The sequence below is a fragment of the Clytia hemisphaerica genome, unplaced genomic scaffold (genome assembly GCF_902728285.1).
Source record: "Clytia hemisphaerica strain Z4C2 unplaced genomic scaffold, Clytia hemisphaerica genome assembly, whole genome shotgun sequence".
NCBI classification, from domain to species: domain Eukaryota; kingdom Metazoa; phylum Cnidaria; class Hydrozoa; order Leptothecata; family Clytiidae; genus Clytia; species Clytia hemisphaerica.
This window is the reverse complement of record NW_027104057.1, coordinates 1,172,115-1,189,387: the sequence shown is the minus strand read 5'-3', so window position 1 is coordinate 1,189,387 and position 17,273 is coordinate 1,172,115. Positions and strand designations below refer to the sequence as shown.

The 17,273-nt window shown below is 34.8% G+C and overlaps 1 protein-coding gene across 1 annotated transcript; it reads right to left on the bottom strand.

Moving 5' to 3' along the window:
- Positions 1-3,078: 3,078 nt before the first annotated feature.
- LOC136812275 (contactin-associated protein-like 2) lies at positions 3,079-14,457 on the bottom strand. The gene is made up of 10 exons (XM_067068766.1): positions 14,264-14,457; positions 10,284-10,458; positions 8,666-9,620; positions 7,881-8,085; positions 7,474-7,668; positions 7,206-7,348; positions 6,240-7,004; positions 5,858-6,050; positions 4,595-5,335; positions 3,079-4,155 (listed from the first exon to the last, which is right to left on the bottom strand). Exons 1-10 carry the CDS (start codon positions 14,322-14,324, stop codon positions 3,794-3,796), a joined length of 3,795 nt encoding a protein of 1,264 aa, XP_066924867.1. The 5' UTR covers positions 14,325-14,457; the 3' UTR covers positions 3,079-3,793.
- Between the last annotated feature and the right edge of the window lie 2,816 nt (positions 14,458-17,273).

Sequence of the window (17,273 nt, the reverse complement as noted above, 5' to 3'; positions counted from 1 at the left end):
GTCTAAGGATCCAACTCTTTTATCAGAAGAGGATTTATTACAACGAGTTATTTCTCATTCTTTGACCACAAAACTTGTGTTGTATTTCTTGAACAAACAAGGCTTAGTAACTTTTTAATGGACTGAGTACATAAATTATTTGCTGAATTTGTGAAGAGGGGCCTTCAAATGTTGTACATTCACATCAACTTGTGACCTTTGTTTTTTTACACATCATTGCATGCTCCTCATACAGACTTTAATTCAATTTCTCAAGCTGTCAAGTCAAGCTAAAAATTTTCCGATCTTTCTACCGTTGAATTCGGGATTTACACTGTTTTTTATTGTTGAACCATTGGGGATTACTGTACTGGGGGCGGGGGATTAAGAATGCACGCTTTTTATATGAGAATATACTTTAAGAATATTCATGATGAAATTAACAAAAAAATACACGTTTTTTTTATAAGGAACCTTAACTTTGCTCTGAGCCTGGAGTTTCTTATTTTTACAGAGAATTTCAGCCTCAAAGTTCCTTATCGAGTTCCTTATTTACATAGCTGCTAGGTCAAAGGAAACTATGAAAATGGGTGGTTTTATGGAAACATCGACTATTTCAACAAAGAACTCAGAGAATACAAGATAGTTGCTAGTTCAAGTGAAAACTCTTACTGTTCCTTAAGACTTGTTTTCTTATCCTCAGCGTGAGCAGTTCTTTAACAATTCCTTATTTTTTGGACCATTTTCAGCCTCGAGTTCCTTATAAACGTGTTCCTTATATAAAGAAAAACGTGTATTCAAAAAATATCACAATCATGAATTAGTAGAGCATTTTTAACTATAAATTGCATATTATCCCCGAGACGAATCAATACTTTCACAAAAATGCCATTTTACATGTAAGATATATATTAATGTTCCATTTAGGTTAAATTCGATCGCAATCTAAGATGATTTACCCAAAAAAAGTTATAAGAATACCAACGATGGAATGAAGAAAACACCATTCTAAAATAAAGGGTGCACTACGCTGCTGTTCTTTTATTTCTTAATTTGAGCCTCAAATAGGTCCAAATAGTTCTTACCTTGTTCAACTTTGTTCTTACTTTTGGATTCAAGGCTTTCTACCAAGTCTTAAATTGCTTGAAATTCAGCAATTCCAGGCTCAGCTTTCTTAATGAACTGTTCTTGACTTTGCTGTTTTTTAGTGTTTTTTTTATAAATTATGTCTATAAAAAGAAAATTCAGAGAGGTGCACACGCTTTTTTTATAAGAATAAAATTTTTAAGAAAATAAGACTTCGATGGCCATAATGTCAAGAACAAATTAAGAACATTTTAAGGCTTCGTGGGTTCTAGAACACTTAATCTCTCAGGAAATCTCACAATGACACTTACAAAATGGCAAAATCAAGAACATTTTAAGAACATTTTTAGGCAAAAAACTCAAAAGATTAAGAACATCCAAAGGCTTCAAAAACTTTTGGGTGTTCTTAAAAAAACGTGTATTCTTATGACTTAGTTTAAAAATTTTTCCGAAAATTTTCAATTTCAAAAGGACACGAGTTGTTGTGAATTTGGCATCGAAAGATTATGTAAGTTGATCTAGCGCCGTTGAAAAACTGCGAAAAAAATAACACGATATAAAATGTACTTAATTTTTCGCAGTGTAGTGTGAATCAAAAGGTTAACGATACAATTCCCTCTCCTTTGAAAATCATTTGAAACATTATCTAACTTTTATGAAAAAGATACAAAAATTCCAGGGTCCAATTTCAATCAGACAAAACCCCAACTTCATTGACCTTTAGGACCTTCTCACTTATTATTAACGATGTTTATGTCACAAAATGATGCTCTCCTTCCTATCCATTTTTTTCTGACTCAGCGTGTCTTTACCATTGTCTGAGATGGATGATTCAATTTTTGTAAATTTAAGGAGAGGTGACATAAGGGTGTTGGTATATTTGGTAACATATTGAAATCTAAATTTCAAATTGTCATATTTATACAAAAATTCTGATAATATAACACCACTTTGTCAAAAAAGTAACATAAGTTAAAGTGTCATAAGATACCCTTTCTGTTTTCTTGGCCTTTTCATGAGCCTTCTCTAATAGAAAAGTGCAGCCTTAAATTTATCAAGAAATTATGTTTTCTTTCGACACTTGCCTCGATTTGAGATAATTGCAGTACATCTTTTCGACCGTAGTCGCCAATTGCCGTGCGGGAATTTCTTTTGTTAATTTTACGACCCTAAAACCGTCCCAGTCTTTTTTTCGCGCCTAAAGACAATAGAAAAAAGTGTAAAAGAAAAGATTGGATCGAGTTTAGGGTGGTTAATTAAATTGTGCGCCTAACCACGCGACTACGGTCGAGGTGTATACACGTTTTTTTTTTATAAGAACAAACTATATAAGAACATAAGGCTTCGAGCCCAAAAATTTAAGAACATTCTAAGAACATCCTAAGGCTTTGGAGACTTAAAAACATGCATTTTCTTAAGAAATCACATCAAAATGCTCAAAAAATGCTGAAAATAAGAACATTTTAAGAACATTTTTAGGCTTCAAATCCAAAAAACTAAGAACATCCAAAGGCTTCGAAAATTTTTGACGTTCTTATAAAAAAAAAAAAAAATGTGTAGACCTTTTCATAAATTACGTCATGAGCAACGCTTACACTACCTCGTTTTCAAATTATTGCTATAGAAATTAATTCCCAGAGGAGTTAATAAGAAGTTGACAGTAACACTGGGGACTCAAGGGAAATAATCACCTTAGTAATGGATTCAAAACGAGGCCAAAACAGTTTATGAAAAGATCTTTTGAGACCTTCAATAACACTTCCATTTTTTTCATGAATGAAAGCAAATTTGAAAATATTTGGGAAATGAGGCAAGTACTTTTTCTGGGTGTAAGAACCACAGTTTATGTTTGATACCTAATTATTATTATTTGAACCTTATTATTATACAACCGCTCTAAGCTTTGTTCTTAAGTAATTCTTAATTTTTGAGCCTCATCGTTTTTATAAAATTGTTGTAATGAAAAAGAGTGTATTGTTCTCAATTAGTGCCCAAATGATTTTTGGGTATATGTAAATTCTATAAATGGTATCTTTATTCACAAAAAAGTTTTACTCTATAGTGTTTTCTCTCTCTAAAAATGTATATACCGTATTTCTTGAAATTAAAAAAATTAACAAAACTAATTATCTAATTAACTGATAAAATATCACAAATTTGAGATTTTCCTATATAAGGTATGGACATTGCATTGATGATGACTTGTCTATTCAAGTGTCACATATTGTGGTTTGGCGCACTCGACAAATCTGAAGAGGAAACTTATGCACCATTACAGGATTCAAAGCTGTTGAAACAAGTATCAAAAAAATTAAGCGCATAAAACCACCGTTTGAAAAAATTTCGAATACACTTGAAAGCCCTTGAAATACCAATTCATCAAATTTTTGAAACCCAACACTTTAGTTAAATATAAACTCTTTCGGTTAATCAAACTGCGACAGATAAATCATATCGCAGCTTTAATAGCATCTAGAAAAGCCTTCGCATTCAATTCTGTCTGGACTTGGAGTTGATTTTATGATCCTTTCTATCATCCGAAGCAAATGGATATCATTGAATTCATCGTCAGAGTGTCTTCATTGCAAGTGTCTGTGTTTCGTACAGCTCCGTCAAATATAAAAGAAATCGTTGTCAAAAGCGAATGTTCGAGCTTCTAAAAGATGAACGTAGCCTCATCGTTCAATAAAATATTCAAGGATTCCTCTGTTTTCAAAAGTTCTTCTTTTTATAAATACATTCCGTCGCCACCACCACTTTGATCTTCGGGTTCTTCGGTAACATTCAATAAGTTCTGTTTTTCGTAAGATGGTTGCTGTTGCTGACCTGAAGTCATCGCTTGCATCTTTTTCATGGGTTGCGCGGCGCGTGGTTTTTGTGCACGATGTATACGCTCGTACTCTTGATAGTTCTTAGCGGCCTTAGAGTAGAGAACGTAGAGAAAGCCGAGTATCAGAGCTGTGAGGATAATAATACAAGCGACTAACATCATTTGGTTTACCCAATCAGTCTCTTCGATTCTAACGGAGTTATCGAGACCAGGAGATTTTGTGAAGAATTGCTTCGCTGGACCAACGGTTGGAAGTTCTCCTGAAATTTAGAAATCAAATGCATATTATAGTTTATCTGATCTTATAATGAAGGAAACATAGTAAGGGGGCTAACCCTTACAGTACGTAACATCTTTTGAGGGACTATACCACATGTGATTGGTTCGAAAGTAGATAGAACTTTAGTACTAGGATTACAACACTAGATGTAGTCTACTTTTTTACGATCATTTTTGTTGAATTCGATTTTTTGAAAACCAAAAATTATACATTTATTTTGGGGTATAGGAGTTTTGTTTGTCAGTATTTTAGCCTTCTCGACATTTATGTAAATGGATCGGGAAGATCAAAAATAGTAGAAGCATTAATAAACGTAGAAAACACAAGCTTATCGAGTTTCTGAAACTTAAAAACACAAAGACAGGGAACGAGAATTATTTACAAAATCAATTCCGGGGATGCGTGGCATAGACGCTTACCCGGAGTAGGTAGATCTGCACCACATCCAGCTTCACCAGTAGATGAAGGGAAACTTCCCTCCAATAAGGGTTGTTCTTGGTTATTGGAGCTTCCTCCACCCGATTGATATTCTTCCATCATTTTAAAGAAATCCAACTCCCTCGATTCTGGGAAGGGATCTTTTTTCGACCTGTGAGGTGTATAAACCATTTTGGCACCACTCATACATCCTTGGTATGTTAATGGAAGATTTATTGATCCAACATTCATCTTGATATCTTTTAGACGTCCAATAGTTACTTTGGTAGGACGCTCAAATTCTTGAAGTTCCATACCGATGATGTCACCACGTTCATTGAATACCGGAACTTCGGTAACGTTTCCAGATGCGGAGAGCCCATAATTCGGAACTGATATTTTGATCTGACGGCTGCTAATGATAACCTTAATAACGTTATGTCTATCATTGTTCAGCCTGCGTTTTGTGATCTGTATAACCTCAGTTGCTGTCTCCTCAAGTGTCCCTGATGAGCCATCTTCTTTTTTGATTTTGAGATTCCAAAAGAGAGTTGCGTACCCATCTATAAGAGCTAAAGAGAAATGCCGGGAATGGTTTCCTTCGAGCTGCGCCAAACCAACGTTTGGTGTGGTAGTCTTGAAGCCGATCACTATTTTTGCGGTGGCAAGCGGTCGAGTGTGGTTGACGTTGACCATATTGTATGAAATGTAACTACCTCCTCCGAACGTCATCGGTCGAGTTTCTAATCATAAAGAAAATTTAAACATTATCTTGACCATAAAGGCAGGGAAAGGGAACACCTATTAAACCCCTGTTTTGCTATGATATAGTATTCCCAGACGGCGCACAACGTCAAAACAACGTCCATGTGACATTCATAACGTCCAAATGACGTTATTTGAACGTTAAAACAACGCTGTGTGTCAGCTGAATTAGGATTCGTGTTTTGAGTACATGATATTTTTCTACGTCACTGCAATAATTAATTTTTTTATGGTTGAACACTCTTTTGCGTTTACATAGGCAACAATGATAGATAAGAGTTCATGAATTTCAAAGTCAATTTGAATGATGACAATAAAATCAATTTTTAACGTTTTTCTCGAATTTGTACAGCCTACTTTATAAGGATTCGTGCATCTGTTATATGCTTTATTTTTTCATTCAATCAAAATTGACTTTGAAATTCATGAACTTTTATCTATTATTCAGCCAATTAATGAGCTTTGATTTGATGAAAAATTCCGGATGTATTTACACTTACCATTTTGGCAAAACTTGCCACCGAACGGTGAGACTGAACAATTACACTTAAACGAATCATACTGGTCCATACATTCTCCATAATTGCATGGTCTATTCAATAGTGGACAGGCTGACCCACATCCAGAATAGATTCCTTCATTTTCTTTTCCGACTGCCAAATTACTGATGTCGAAGATACGACCATTAACATACTAAAAAATAAAATTACAATTCAATGACTACTGCAATTTTAAAGAAAAAATATCAAGGGTAAACGGATTAATCCAAGGAGGAAAGTGACGCCCTCCCCCACCTTCGTGTAGATAGCCTCTGGGCTGACTTCAGTCGCAGACTTGGTTACTTATATGTTTGGGATTTTTCATTTGATACAAAATACTTACCAGACTTCTAATACAACCAACGAATCCAAAAATATCATGATAACTGCCACCGATATATACAGGAGTTGCATCTACATTAAAGAAGACAGGTTCTGCTTGAAGTGGAAGCCCTTGGATCATGCGTACACCATCAAGAGTAACATTCATCTCTTTCGGGTTGAACATCACACTAAATTCATGCCACTCGTTATCATCAAGCGTCCGCCCTGTCCGCGAGATATCAACATCCTGCTTGAGATCACCAAATCCAAGATTCAGATGAACTCTCATCATCGTTTTAGACCAGATCATGATTTTGATGTAATCTCCAGAGAATGGACCAATAGCGTGTGCGACTGTCATGTAATTATATGCTTCACTTGTTTTGAAATCGAAAGAAATTTCACCAGCCTGCACATTATCGAACGGTTGGTCCGGATGGAAAACGGATAAGTAAGAATACGGTTTACGGAAAGTTGCGGCAATTTCATGTGACCCGAATCCTTGACATCTTAAGTGCCCAACTCGTAACAAAGCTGTGACCGAATTCTTCAAGACTTTTCCCATGAAATTGACAGCACGGACAGGAAGATGTTCTTTGATGGTGAAGTTTCCTTCATCTTCCACATCTTGGAATTTGCTCAATGAATCACAATTACAATATTGACCAGTTAGACGACCGCCCACTCTACAATCACTCTTTACTCCACATGAGCAATAACCTCGGTTATCTAAGGCTCCACCCCAATAGAAATGTGCCACGTCGTCACCGCCCATCCAACTTACCTGTTTAATTCAGAAAAACAAAGAAGTTTTGTTGAAAAATATAAATGCAATTTTATATTATGAAAGCCTAACGGGTGGCGGAGTAGATGTATAAATATGAAAAGTTTGAAATTTAAGATGTTTCTAATCTACCTTGAAAAATAAGAGAAATATACGATGTCAAAGCTCAGGCTGTGTCATTTCTTATCGGATTAAACTTACGTAAGGTGGACCAGTCGGCGAGTTGAAAATTGGCGAGCCTTTACATTTGAACTTGATGAACTGTTTACAACTAGCACTGTTCATAATCAACTCGCGCATTTGGGTAATACTCGCTTGGTAGTTGATATCTACTTTGTTGAAACCTGCAAAATTAAAGGATTGTAATTTTGAAATGAGGCTCAAATATGTAAAAAGATTAGAACGGTCAAGCTACAAAGAAAATTACTGGTTTTTACAAAAAAGTGTAATTGACTTTTTGGTCACCTACCTGACTGCGTGGTGACATCTTGGTCCTCCCTTTTTGTGTTATTGATCTGCGTTACCGTCGTCTCGATCGTATCCCCAAGATCACATAGAGCTTCCACCGGCGTCATCGGCCCCATGCCGTCGAAATCGATGTAATAGACGTCACTACGTCGTTCGCCGGACTTTCGGACGCCAGCACATGTGTAGTTGAAACGAGCTGAAAAGTGAATGGAATGAAAGTTTAGTGTAATAGATGGGGGGCTACTACCCTTGCCGACTGACGTGGATGTTCCATAGAGGTTGGAAAGCTAAGTTGGACTCATTTTTTAAAATTCTTGCCAAAATTTATGAAAAAGTGACCCTAAAGGTGACTGAAATTCCGTAATTTTCTAAATTTTCTGGAATTCTCCCAAAAATGTACCAACTTACGTCTGTGACAAGTAGATCCTTCATACAGTGTACCATCACAGTTACAGACAAAATTATCGTCCGTTTGGTTGCATTTGCCACCGTTCTGACAAGGGTTAGGGTTACAGAAATCCCTGATGGAGCACACATTGTATGCAACACCAACATCTGAAATGTTGAAAAACTTTGGGGTGGCACTGGTATCTGTTAGTGATCTTCGAACTCGCTGGAAAGAGAAGGAAAGAGTGAAGCAGGTAGTGAACAGATATTTTTGATGAGACTAAAGCCTATTCGCTAAAGCGTGCACTCTTCTTGGGTCATGTGGGAACCATGTCGGCGTAATTAGACTAAACCTCTTCAGTGTGGTTTCCACGTGTGGTGGCAAAAAGAACGGTATACTTAAAGTGGATGGACTTAAGTTGGTCTTTTTGAGTAAACGTTTTATTTTTAACAAGCTGGCGAATTCTAGATTCTAGGCTGGCGTATTCTTAGCAAGCCAAGTGTATTGATTAGCGTGAATATATATTTTAGGCGGTAAACCTAATTTTTAGACCAGCGAATTTGTAATTTTTATCCGGCCTAAATACGACAGCTTTGTTAACAATAGAAATATATTATCAAAAAGAATAAATTATAGATTGCCTGCAAATCTCTTTCTAGAACATTTCTTATAAAGCATGAAACGGAGTAGCATCAGTAATCTTCAGTAAAATCGGACAGCCTAGTTTCATCCTTATATTTCCAATACGACCCTTGTCATTCCAACTTACGTTTAGACTATTTCTAAGATAAAACAAAGATCTTACCTGTATTTCCTCATCATTAATTTTGATATCTCGCATACATCCAGTGAACCCGAACCCAATATTTATATATCCATCGAATGGGATACGTTTGTTCAATTTCGTGTAACGTGTTTTACCGTCTACCGTAAACTTTGCAGTGTAACTCTTTTCAGCAGATTCTTCATTGTCAATATCAAAAGAAGCCTCGTGCCACTGGTTGTCATGGTAATCTTCACGTGCTGTCTCGATTACCTTGACACGCGTGTCTTGATCAAACTGCAAAACAACTTGTCCTTTACGGTTGACCCGTAACTCGATTGTTTCTCCGGTTCGTAAATGTGTGAAGTTTGCTAACGTCTGATCGTTGACAACCGTGCGGAATTTAAGATCCATTTTCAACTTTGGAATGGTATAGTTTTGTATGAGTCCGATATTGACGACTGCCGATTTGAAGAAAAGGGGTCTGTAAGATGGGTCAGTGTCTGTGCATTCGAGCACCGTTTTGATGTCCCCGATATCTGTCATCCGTTCGGGAGGAAGCTTATTTGTGTCGGTGCTGGGTGTCGAGTCAGGTAACGTTGATTCTAAGAAGTTGATGGTTTTTGGTTCTGGTTTGTAAGAACGTTCTTGTAGTGGAAACCATTCTTGACTGAAAGTTACTTCTGAAAAGCACGCACTGATGCCTTTGCGCGAGTAAGACTGTGCAGTTGATAGATCAGAGGTGGAGAATGAATAATAACCGCCGAACGTGACAAGTGAAACAGAAAGTTCATCATAAGTTTCAGGTGATTTACGGAAAATAAATTTCTCATTGGATGTTCCACGATCAACATAAATGATATTTTGCCGAATGTTTCGGATGTATTCCACTGTATGCCACATGTTGTCCGCGAGGTCCTTACCTGCAAACATGTCGAATTGTCCCGTGATTGGTCGTAAAGCGTTCGCCGTTCCATTAGCAAAATTACCTGACACTCTGAGAGATTTGAATTTAAAGATTTTGCTGTTAATGTCAGTTCAACAAACAAATAAAACAATATACTTACTATACAACAAAATTCGTCCAGGAATCTTTGAAACATCAGAAAAACCAAAGAATGTGGTTTGCAATGTTAAGATTCAGATCATGACTTTTATTAAAATAATCGGCTGATGTTTTTTTCAGCATTTTACTATTATAACATTCTGAGAGTTGTGGAGAACAAGGGCTTCGAAATACCTTAAGTTGGTCTAATGTCGACAACTACATAGATAGGAATAATGAGGAAGGTCAGAATCACTGATTTCAAAAATATATTTCTTTGCTTTGTGGCAACTGAAAAATCCTTTTTCAATCAGTGATTCCGCCTCCTAATCTTTTTCCATTTTTCTTATCTCTAAATAAGGGTGACATGATTAGAAGGAGGTGTCGATATCAGACAAACCTACAATAATCAACTTGAGAAAACGGGATTTTGATGCAGTAAAGCTATATGGGATGAGCTGGAGTTTTTATAAGATACTTCACTAATTGGTCATTTGAAGTAATAGAGATGACGCGATCTTTAGAAAAAGTAACAAAATTGTTTTACTACATGTTAACGACCAACCAAATCGAATAAGAGCTTGTAAAAACTCCAGCATGTCCCAATTTATATACCTTATTTTGCCTCTAAAGAGTTCAAGTGAAAGATAATCCCTCTTGTTGGCTCCTTGTGCAAACATAATCAAACCAGTTGAATGAATGGTCTTGAACCGTAACTTGATGTGGTTCTTTTGTGTCGTGCGTTGAATCTGTCGGTACACGCGGAACGCATTTTTCGACGTCTCAATCTCTGAAAGGTTTAAAAGAAGAAACTTTTGAAATACCATTATTAGAGTTTAGCCGGATAATGTTTTATTTGTAAGGATCTCCTTTTCAAAATTATATTTTGTATCAATTTTATTTTATTGCCAAACCAAAAAGAAAGAGAAAGCTCAAGAAGGCGCTATTAGATTTCATGTTAATTAATGGAATGTCGTATAACCATTGAATTTCTAGCCGGTAATAAAATCTTGGACATCAAGATGTTAAGTGACGTGGTGGTATGCCCAATAAACTTAAAAATCCTTTAAGTACCACAAGTTACTTAAATACCAAAAAGGTGATATCTACAATTCTAAAAAATTCTCAAAAGTAATCATTCAGTCAAAGATATCAAACAAAGTTATAACGTGATTGACGTCTAAAAACGCTGTCTTCTGCAGTTTTTTGCTGTTTTTTGGGGTCAATCACTTATTGACTTTGTATTATAACTTTATATTGAATAAATATTTTAATAAAATTTTTTCACAGTGGTGATCTCCTAAGATCAAGGAATCTCTCCAATGAAAATAAAAGTTATAGCACTTTTCTACAAGATCTTCCTTTTTTTCTTCTTCATTTTCATCTTCATTTTTAGAATCTTTTTAAATATTTTTTTATTTCAAATTGTTCCACTCACTAATATCTTTCCAATGATACCAAATTTATAAAGATTGAAGAATTCCTCAAAAGTTATAGGTAAAAGAAAAAAGAGTGCACACTTATCGTGAATAGACTTTAGTAGGTACTAAATACCACTTCTCTAAAATGGGGTGGTGGTATGCAAAAAATTCTCAAAAACCTTTTTAGTACTCATATACATCCAAAATTTTGGTACCAACCAACCCCCCCCCCCACCCCTGAGGCTAGAAGGGAATTTTAACCTATCTCCTAGGAAAGCAAGAGTAATCCCTTAAAATTAATTTGCGCCGTCTTTCAGATGGAAAATTTAATCAAACACCTATGGCTTCTAATCATGCATAGGAAATTAGTCCCTAGCCTTCAGCTATACCCTTATCGATCGGGACGCTCGAAGATATTCTTTTTGCAACGGGCTTTAGTGAGTTAGGAAATCTTTATAAAAGACACCTCTGTCTCGATAGACTATGTTGCTTTACATATCTTTTATTATCCAAGTCCTAGTTCGCAGGAAAAGTTCCCCAGCAAAAAAAGGCTTGCTTACTAAAGGTAAAACGATAAGAAAGCCTTATTATGAACAACCCTGGTCAAAGCATTTTGCTCAAAGATACTGATATGCTACCATTTTGAATTTTATCCGAAATTTTAAATATGCGTCAGAGATCTTTTGGGAAACGTGATGCCTTTTACTGGTTTTGCTAAATGACAATAGGGCTGGCAACTTATTGAAAATACACCGGGAAATACACACATATTTCAATGAAAGAAATCGTGAATTCTGTTAATGTGATATCTTAAGTAATATTCTTTTGACCTCATTGGGCCATTCGTAGGCTAAACTATAGATAAACATTTTCGTAAGTAGAGACCAGAGTTTTTTATCCATAAGTTAGCCCCAGCAACGTATACATACAAAGGAAGGAAAATATATGAAAAAATGACTCTGGGGAAAGTGAAACTTCGAAGAAAATAGAATTTCAAACTCGAACCCAGTCCCTCAGTTTGTATATTTATGGTTTTGATAACGCACACGAAAGGATTATATCTTGTTTAGCAGTAAAATGTGGTGCAAGTTTCTCTGGGTACGATAATGGTGTTTTATAATCAGTTTAAAACAACTTGGAATGGCTTAATGATCTCTGCAACTCTTTATTAGTCTAAGATTACATTTTAAGAGAAAAATCCCATTCTAGCGTATTTGAAGTTGCGAAATTATTCTTGACCATAATAGGAGGATCCATTAAGATTTTTTGTCACCCAGCTTCCTGTACTTTTGGCCTGTTTGTGGCAAAAATAGCAAAGAAAAACATTCTCAGAGTTGTGTTTGTTTTGGCCTTATTCAATATGAAACTATTTTTGTCATTCGGGTGGGCGTAATTTTCTGTTTAAATTGACTCGTGCGCTTTTTGGCTCCAGTATTGAAAAAGATACAAATTCTTTTTACATTCACATAACTCTGAACTAAAAGATTCAATTCATATTTATATTTTCAAAATCAGGATAAGCCTTTGATAAAAATTTAAGGACTACCTTATTGGAACTAATTTTCGTGGTCGAAAAAAAAATCGGAAAAATAGCATTTTGCGAATTTTAATTTTCGCGGTTTTGCCCTATTTTGGACAAATTTCTTTCATTTCCTAGGGATTTTTCAAACTTTTTGATAAGATTTGAAAAAAATTGTATTTCGCTGGTTCAAATCTTCCCAGTTTTGCAAAAACCGTGAACAACGCTAAAATTAATTCCCGCGAAAATTAGTTCAAATAAGGTAGGCAATTATTTTCGAATTTATGTAAAAGAATCTTATTTCTTTAATTTCAACATTTTCGAACTTAATACATAGAAAACCACATCAAGTTATTTTATGCTGAAACACTCAAGTATTTGTCACAAGGGTATGTTTACACTATTTGCGAGTCTCGCTATGAGTGAGAATGGTGACTGAATTTTAAGGGATTTTTTGATAAAAGTAATTAAGAAGATTAAATAACAAAAAGAAAGAATTTTGAGCTTTTAAATTTTTGTTTTAAGAATTCAATAAAACATTGCAAACTTTGACAAAAAAAAGATTAAATTTTGTAGATAATGTCACAATTCAAGATTTTATCCTAACTCAATATTGCTCCTTACACAAACGTATCTCATGGATGACATTAACTGGTTCATACCCCTTACTATTTGTTAGGTAGAGTTAGGTAATATCATGGATTAATTCGTCCTTTAAAACACCCCCTTCCCACAGACCCATTAGGAACCCTTCCCACTGGAAAAATTGGCCAAAATATCTTCCCCAGTGGAAAACTATACACTAATCTTTGCCCCACTAAAAATAATCAGATAAGCAAATCCCCACTGCAAAATATTATGCTATTTTCTCTATCCTCGCTGAATTTTTTGGCTTGAAAAGAACGGAATTCAAATCCTCAGTCATAAAAACTTGGGAATAACAATCCCCATCGAGTATTGGTCCGTTATTTTTACCCCCACTGGTTGATAAAATCCCACCGGGTCTGTGAGAAGGGGGTGTTTTAAAAGTCTTGCTGGCTAAAAATCTTTCAATGAGACAGGGGTGAATGTGATACTGTAACTGTAAATGGCACCAGTCATCTTGTATAAACAAACTCCTAATTTTCCAAATGAAAGGACCTACCAATACCAAGCTTCTTTTAACGAAAAATGCGGCTTAAAAATTTACCAAAATATGAAAACAATTTAAAAGATTGAAAACAATGCTAAGCCTGGAAATTTTGAATTTTGTTTAAATAATTTAAGGTTCAAAGACTTAAAACACTCCTTTCTCACGAAACCACTGGGAACCCTACCCACTGGAAAAACCTGCCAAAATATTGTCCCTCGCTGCAAAATATTACACTAATTTTTACATCCCCAATGAATTTTGTGAGTTAAAAATAATGGAATTTAAATCCCCGGTCATTAAGGAGTCTGTTATTTTTGCCCCTACTAGCTGAAAAAAAACTCCTACCGGGTCTGTGTTTAAAGGTCAGGCTGGGTCAGGAATAAAGGTTAAAGTGTAGCTCAATTTTACCATAAAATTAGACTATGATAAGAACGTCAAAAAAGAGCTACATATAAGTACAGTAGTTCTGATATAAAAGAGAATAGCTACAACTGTTGGAATTAAAACATGAAGTAAATCTTACCTGCAAGAGTGAGAGCTAAAGTTACCATCAATAAACATATCACCAATCTAACGTTTTCCATGGTGGGTTTGGCGTATATTGAACCCCTTTATTCTTATTCGGGGATTTCAAGGTCTATGATTATTGGTATGTATCAAATTTTACATTATTTTATGTACTTTAAATGTAGAAAAACAATTTATCACCGATATAGAATTCAATTTCTAACTTTAAAACGAGGAAAGGTAAATGTTCTAGTGTAGCATTTACAATTCTGGTTTTTCTCTGTACCAAAAGTACTCGATAAAAGGTCAGAGCTGTTTACGATGTTAACAATGATACTTATGCAGTTTTTTGTACTAAAATTTTCACACGTTTTTTTAATTAAGAATAAAAAGGCTTCATTGCCAAAATGCTAAGAACAAGTTAAGAACAGAATTTGCTGAAAGCTTAAAACCCAAAAAGTTAAGAAAATTCGAAGGCTTCAAAAATGTTTTTATAAAAAAAACGCGTAGTGAAGCATTCAAAAAATATGTTTTAAATACGAATTTCATCGGTCATATTATACAGAATTGAAAGACGCTTTCAAAAATTATGAGATCTTATAGGTCGTGTTCAGACCTGAAAGTTTAAGTTTAAGGTTTAAGTAGTATTTTGTTGATATGGGAATTCAATTATAATCACTTTTCTTTTGTCATCATCGATTGGCGATCTCGAGGAATCTCCTTTCCTAACTTGAAATCATGTCATCTTCTCTCTTGAGATACTTTGAAACAAAAAAGATTTCAGGGAATCCCTCTGCAAAACACTAATTCGTGTTCGTTGAAGCCATTACTGCTAGAGATGCTCCGAGCGTCTCTAAGTCATAAATTTCACGTTCTTTATTCTTCATTTACAAAAGGAGCATGCTTTTCACTTGCGAATTCTGATTTCGTCTATTCAGAAAACTGTAACGAAATCGTAAAAACTTTTTTTTTAAACCAGAGGGTGATTCCTTTATAAATTTTGGTTTAACTAATGAGAAGCGTGACGTTAAATACAAAAGGAATATAAAAGATACATGTAGACCTAATTGCTTTAAACCTTGGTCTGAACACGACCATAATCGTCATTCCTTTATTTCAGAATGAATTCCAACATTACAATTAGACACTACCAATGATAATTAAATTATTCATCTCCATTTAATCAAATTACCAAATACTAATACATCAAAAAACCTAAAAAATCAATCATATTTTTCAAAATATTCTAACAACCGCTTACTCAGATCTCGCACTCACTCCCCGTTTTTTTTTTCTTTCATAAAATTCTAGTTGTATTCACGACACAACAGTAACAAAAGAAAAACACTCCATTTCTTGTTGAACAAATACGAAACACAAAAAAAGTATCAACTAACATCTAAAGACTGCTCATAAAAATTCGAGATATCTCTCGGCTCACTGGATCGACCCAACATATAGAATTACATGTTTTTTATAAGAATACTTTATGCATTCCATTTGACATGAGCTCAAAGAATAGAATGATTTTATCTCTGTCACTTCCTATAGGCATACCGATGCTCTAAAAGCTATTTTATATAAGAACATATGCTTCGAAGCTAAAATTTCATGAACACTTTAAGAACAATCAACTTTGCAGGCTCTGTAACATGCAATTTTTAAGAAAATTACAATAAAATAAAATACTACCAAATGCTGAATTAAAGAACAAGCTTAAGAACATATCGAGGATTGAAACGCAAAATCTTTAAGAACATCTGACGAGGGTCTGAAAAATATTTGACATTTGTAAGCGAATAAGCGTGTAATGAACTGGAACTGTAAAGGTTTACAAAGTTTGTTTTACACACATCAACATTCATTCATACATTCACAATAATCAAATCATTAAAACCTTGTTTGTTAGGAGTTTTAGAAAATAAAAAATTAAAAAATTCTAGCTTAAAAGTTAACCGACTGAGGGCTTTAACACTTTATCAATGTGGTGAAAAAGTACAGTTATCAACTTTTTTTTTGACATTGATCAAACATGGGGAAAATCTACGTTCAAACCTTGCCCCATTTATCTATTATTGTTTTTTGCTGCATCGTAAAATTTTTGCAATCCTGTTTTATTGTTAGAAGTATATTTTAGAGTTTCTAGAAATTTTAGTCTAAAAATGCCCGTCTATGAGAGCCTGCGGGATGCTTATAATAACCCTTGTCTCATTCCACTAGATTTGTGAAAAATAGGAGTCTGTAATCTTTGATATTGACTCATTCTTTACAAATATGGTACAATATTATGTTGACATAAGCATTAAGTGTATATACTTACGACTAATATTTACTCGTTTTGAAAAAGGGGAATCAAATTTCGCAATGAAAAGGGATTTTCAATACATAATCCTTTTTGAGATATAATACTTCATTTCTTTCCCCTTTAGTGCTTTTATGGTTAAGATGGAATAGAATATATTACATTTGCATAATACGGGGGTATTACAGACCCGCTGGGAGTTTCACCCCACTTGAATATTTGGCCAAAATATTGTCCCGGTTGGATAAATACTCCAAAACTTCAGTCTCACTGGGAAGTTGACTTTGATGACCCTTTGATTTTATCCAAATTTGAAATTAAATGGAAATATGCGCTCCGAAATCATTACCACTGGACTTTTTGAGAACTAACTTATCGGCCAAAACTTAGTCGGTCCTAAGTGACTAAATTTTGGCTTGGTGACTAAAATTAGGGCCGACTAAAAATTTGGGCCAAATTAAAAGTTTGTAATTATTCCTTATTTCCAGTATTTTAAGATTTCTCCTTTTTTCCATCTGCTTGTAAATTTAGAAATGGCCCAAACTTTTAGTTGGTCTTAATTATTAGTCGGCCCTTAGTGACTAAAATTAGGTCCGACTAATAATTAAGGCCGACTAAAATTATGCCCGACAAAGTTTTGGCCAATAAGGTATTAGAAATCCATCCCCAATTTTCATCCCTGGGAAGAGGTTTCACCGGAGCTGTAAGACAAGAGTGTTACTAT

Excerpts from the sequence above, each read along its gene's own strand:
- LOC136812275 (XM_067068766.1), bottom strand. The coding sequence starts at position 14,324 with ATGGAAAACGTTAGATTGGTGATATGTTTATTGATGGTAACTTTAGCT. Across the intron at positions 8,086-8,665 it reads TTAATGATGAGGAAATACAG|CGAGTTCGAAGATCACTAAC; the intron begins GTAAGATCTTTG and ends TTCTCTTTCCAG. Across the intron at positions 6,051-6,239 it reads TTGGTTGTATTAGAAGTCTG|TATGTTAATGGTCGTATCTT; the intron begins GTAAGTATTTTG and ends TTTATTTTTTAG.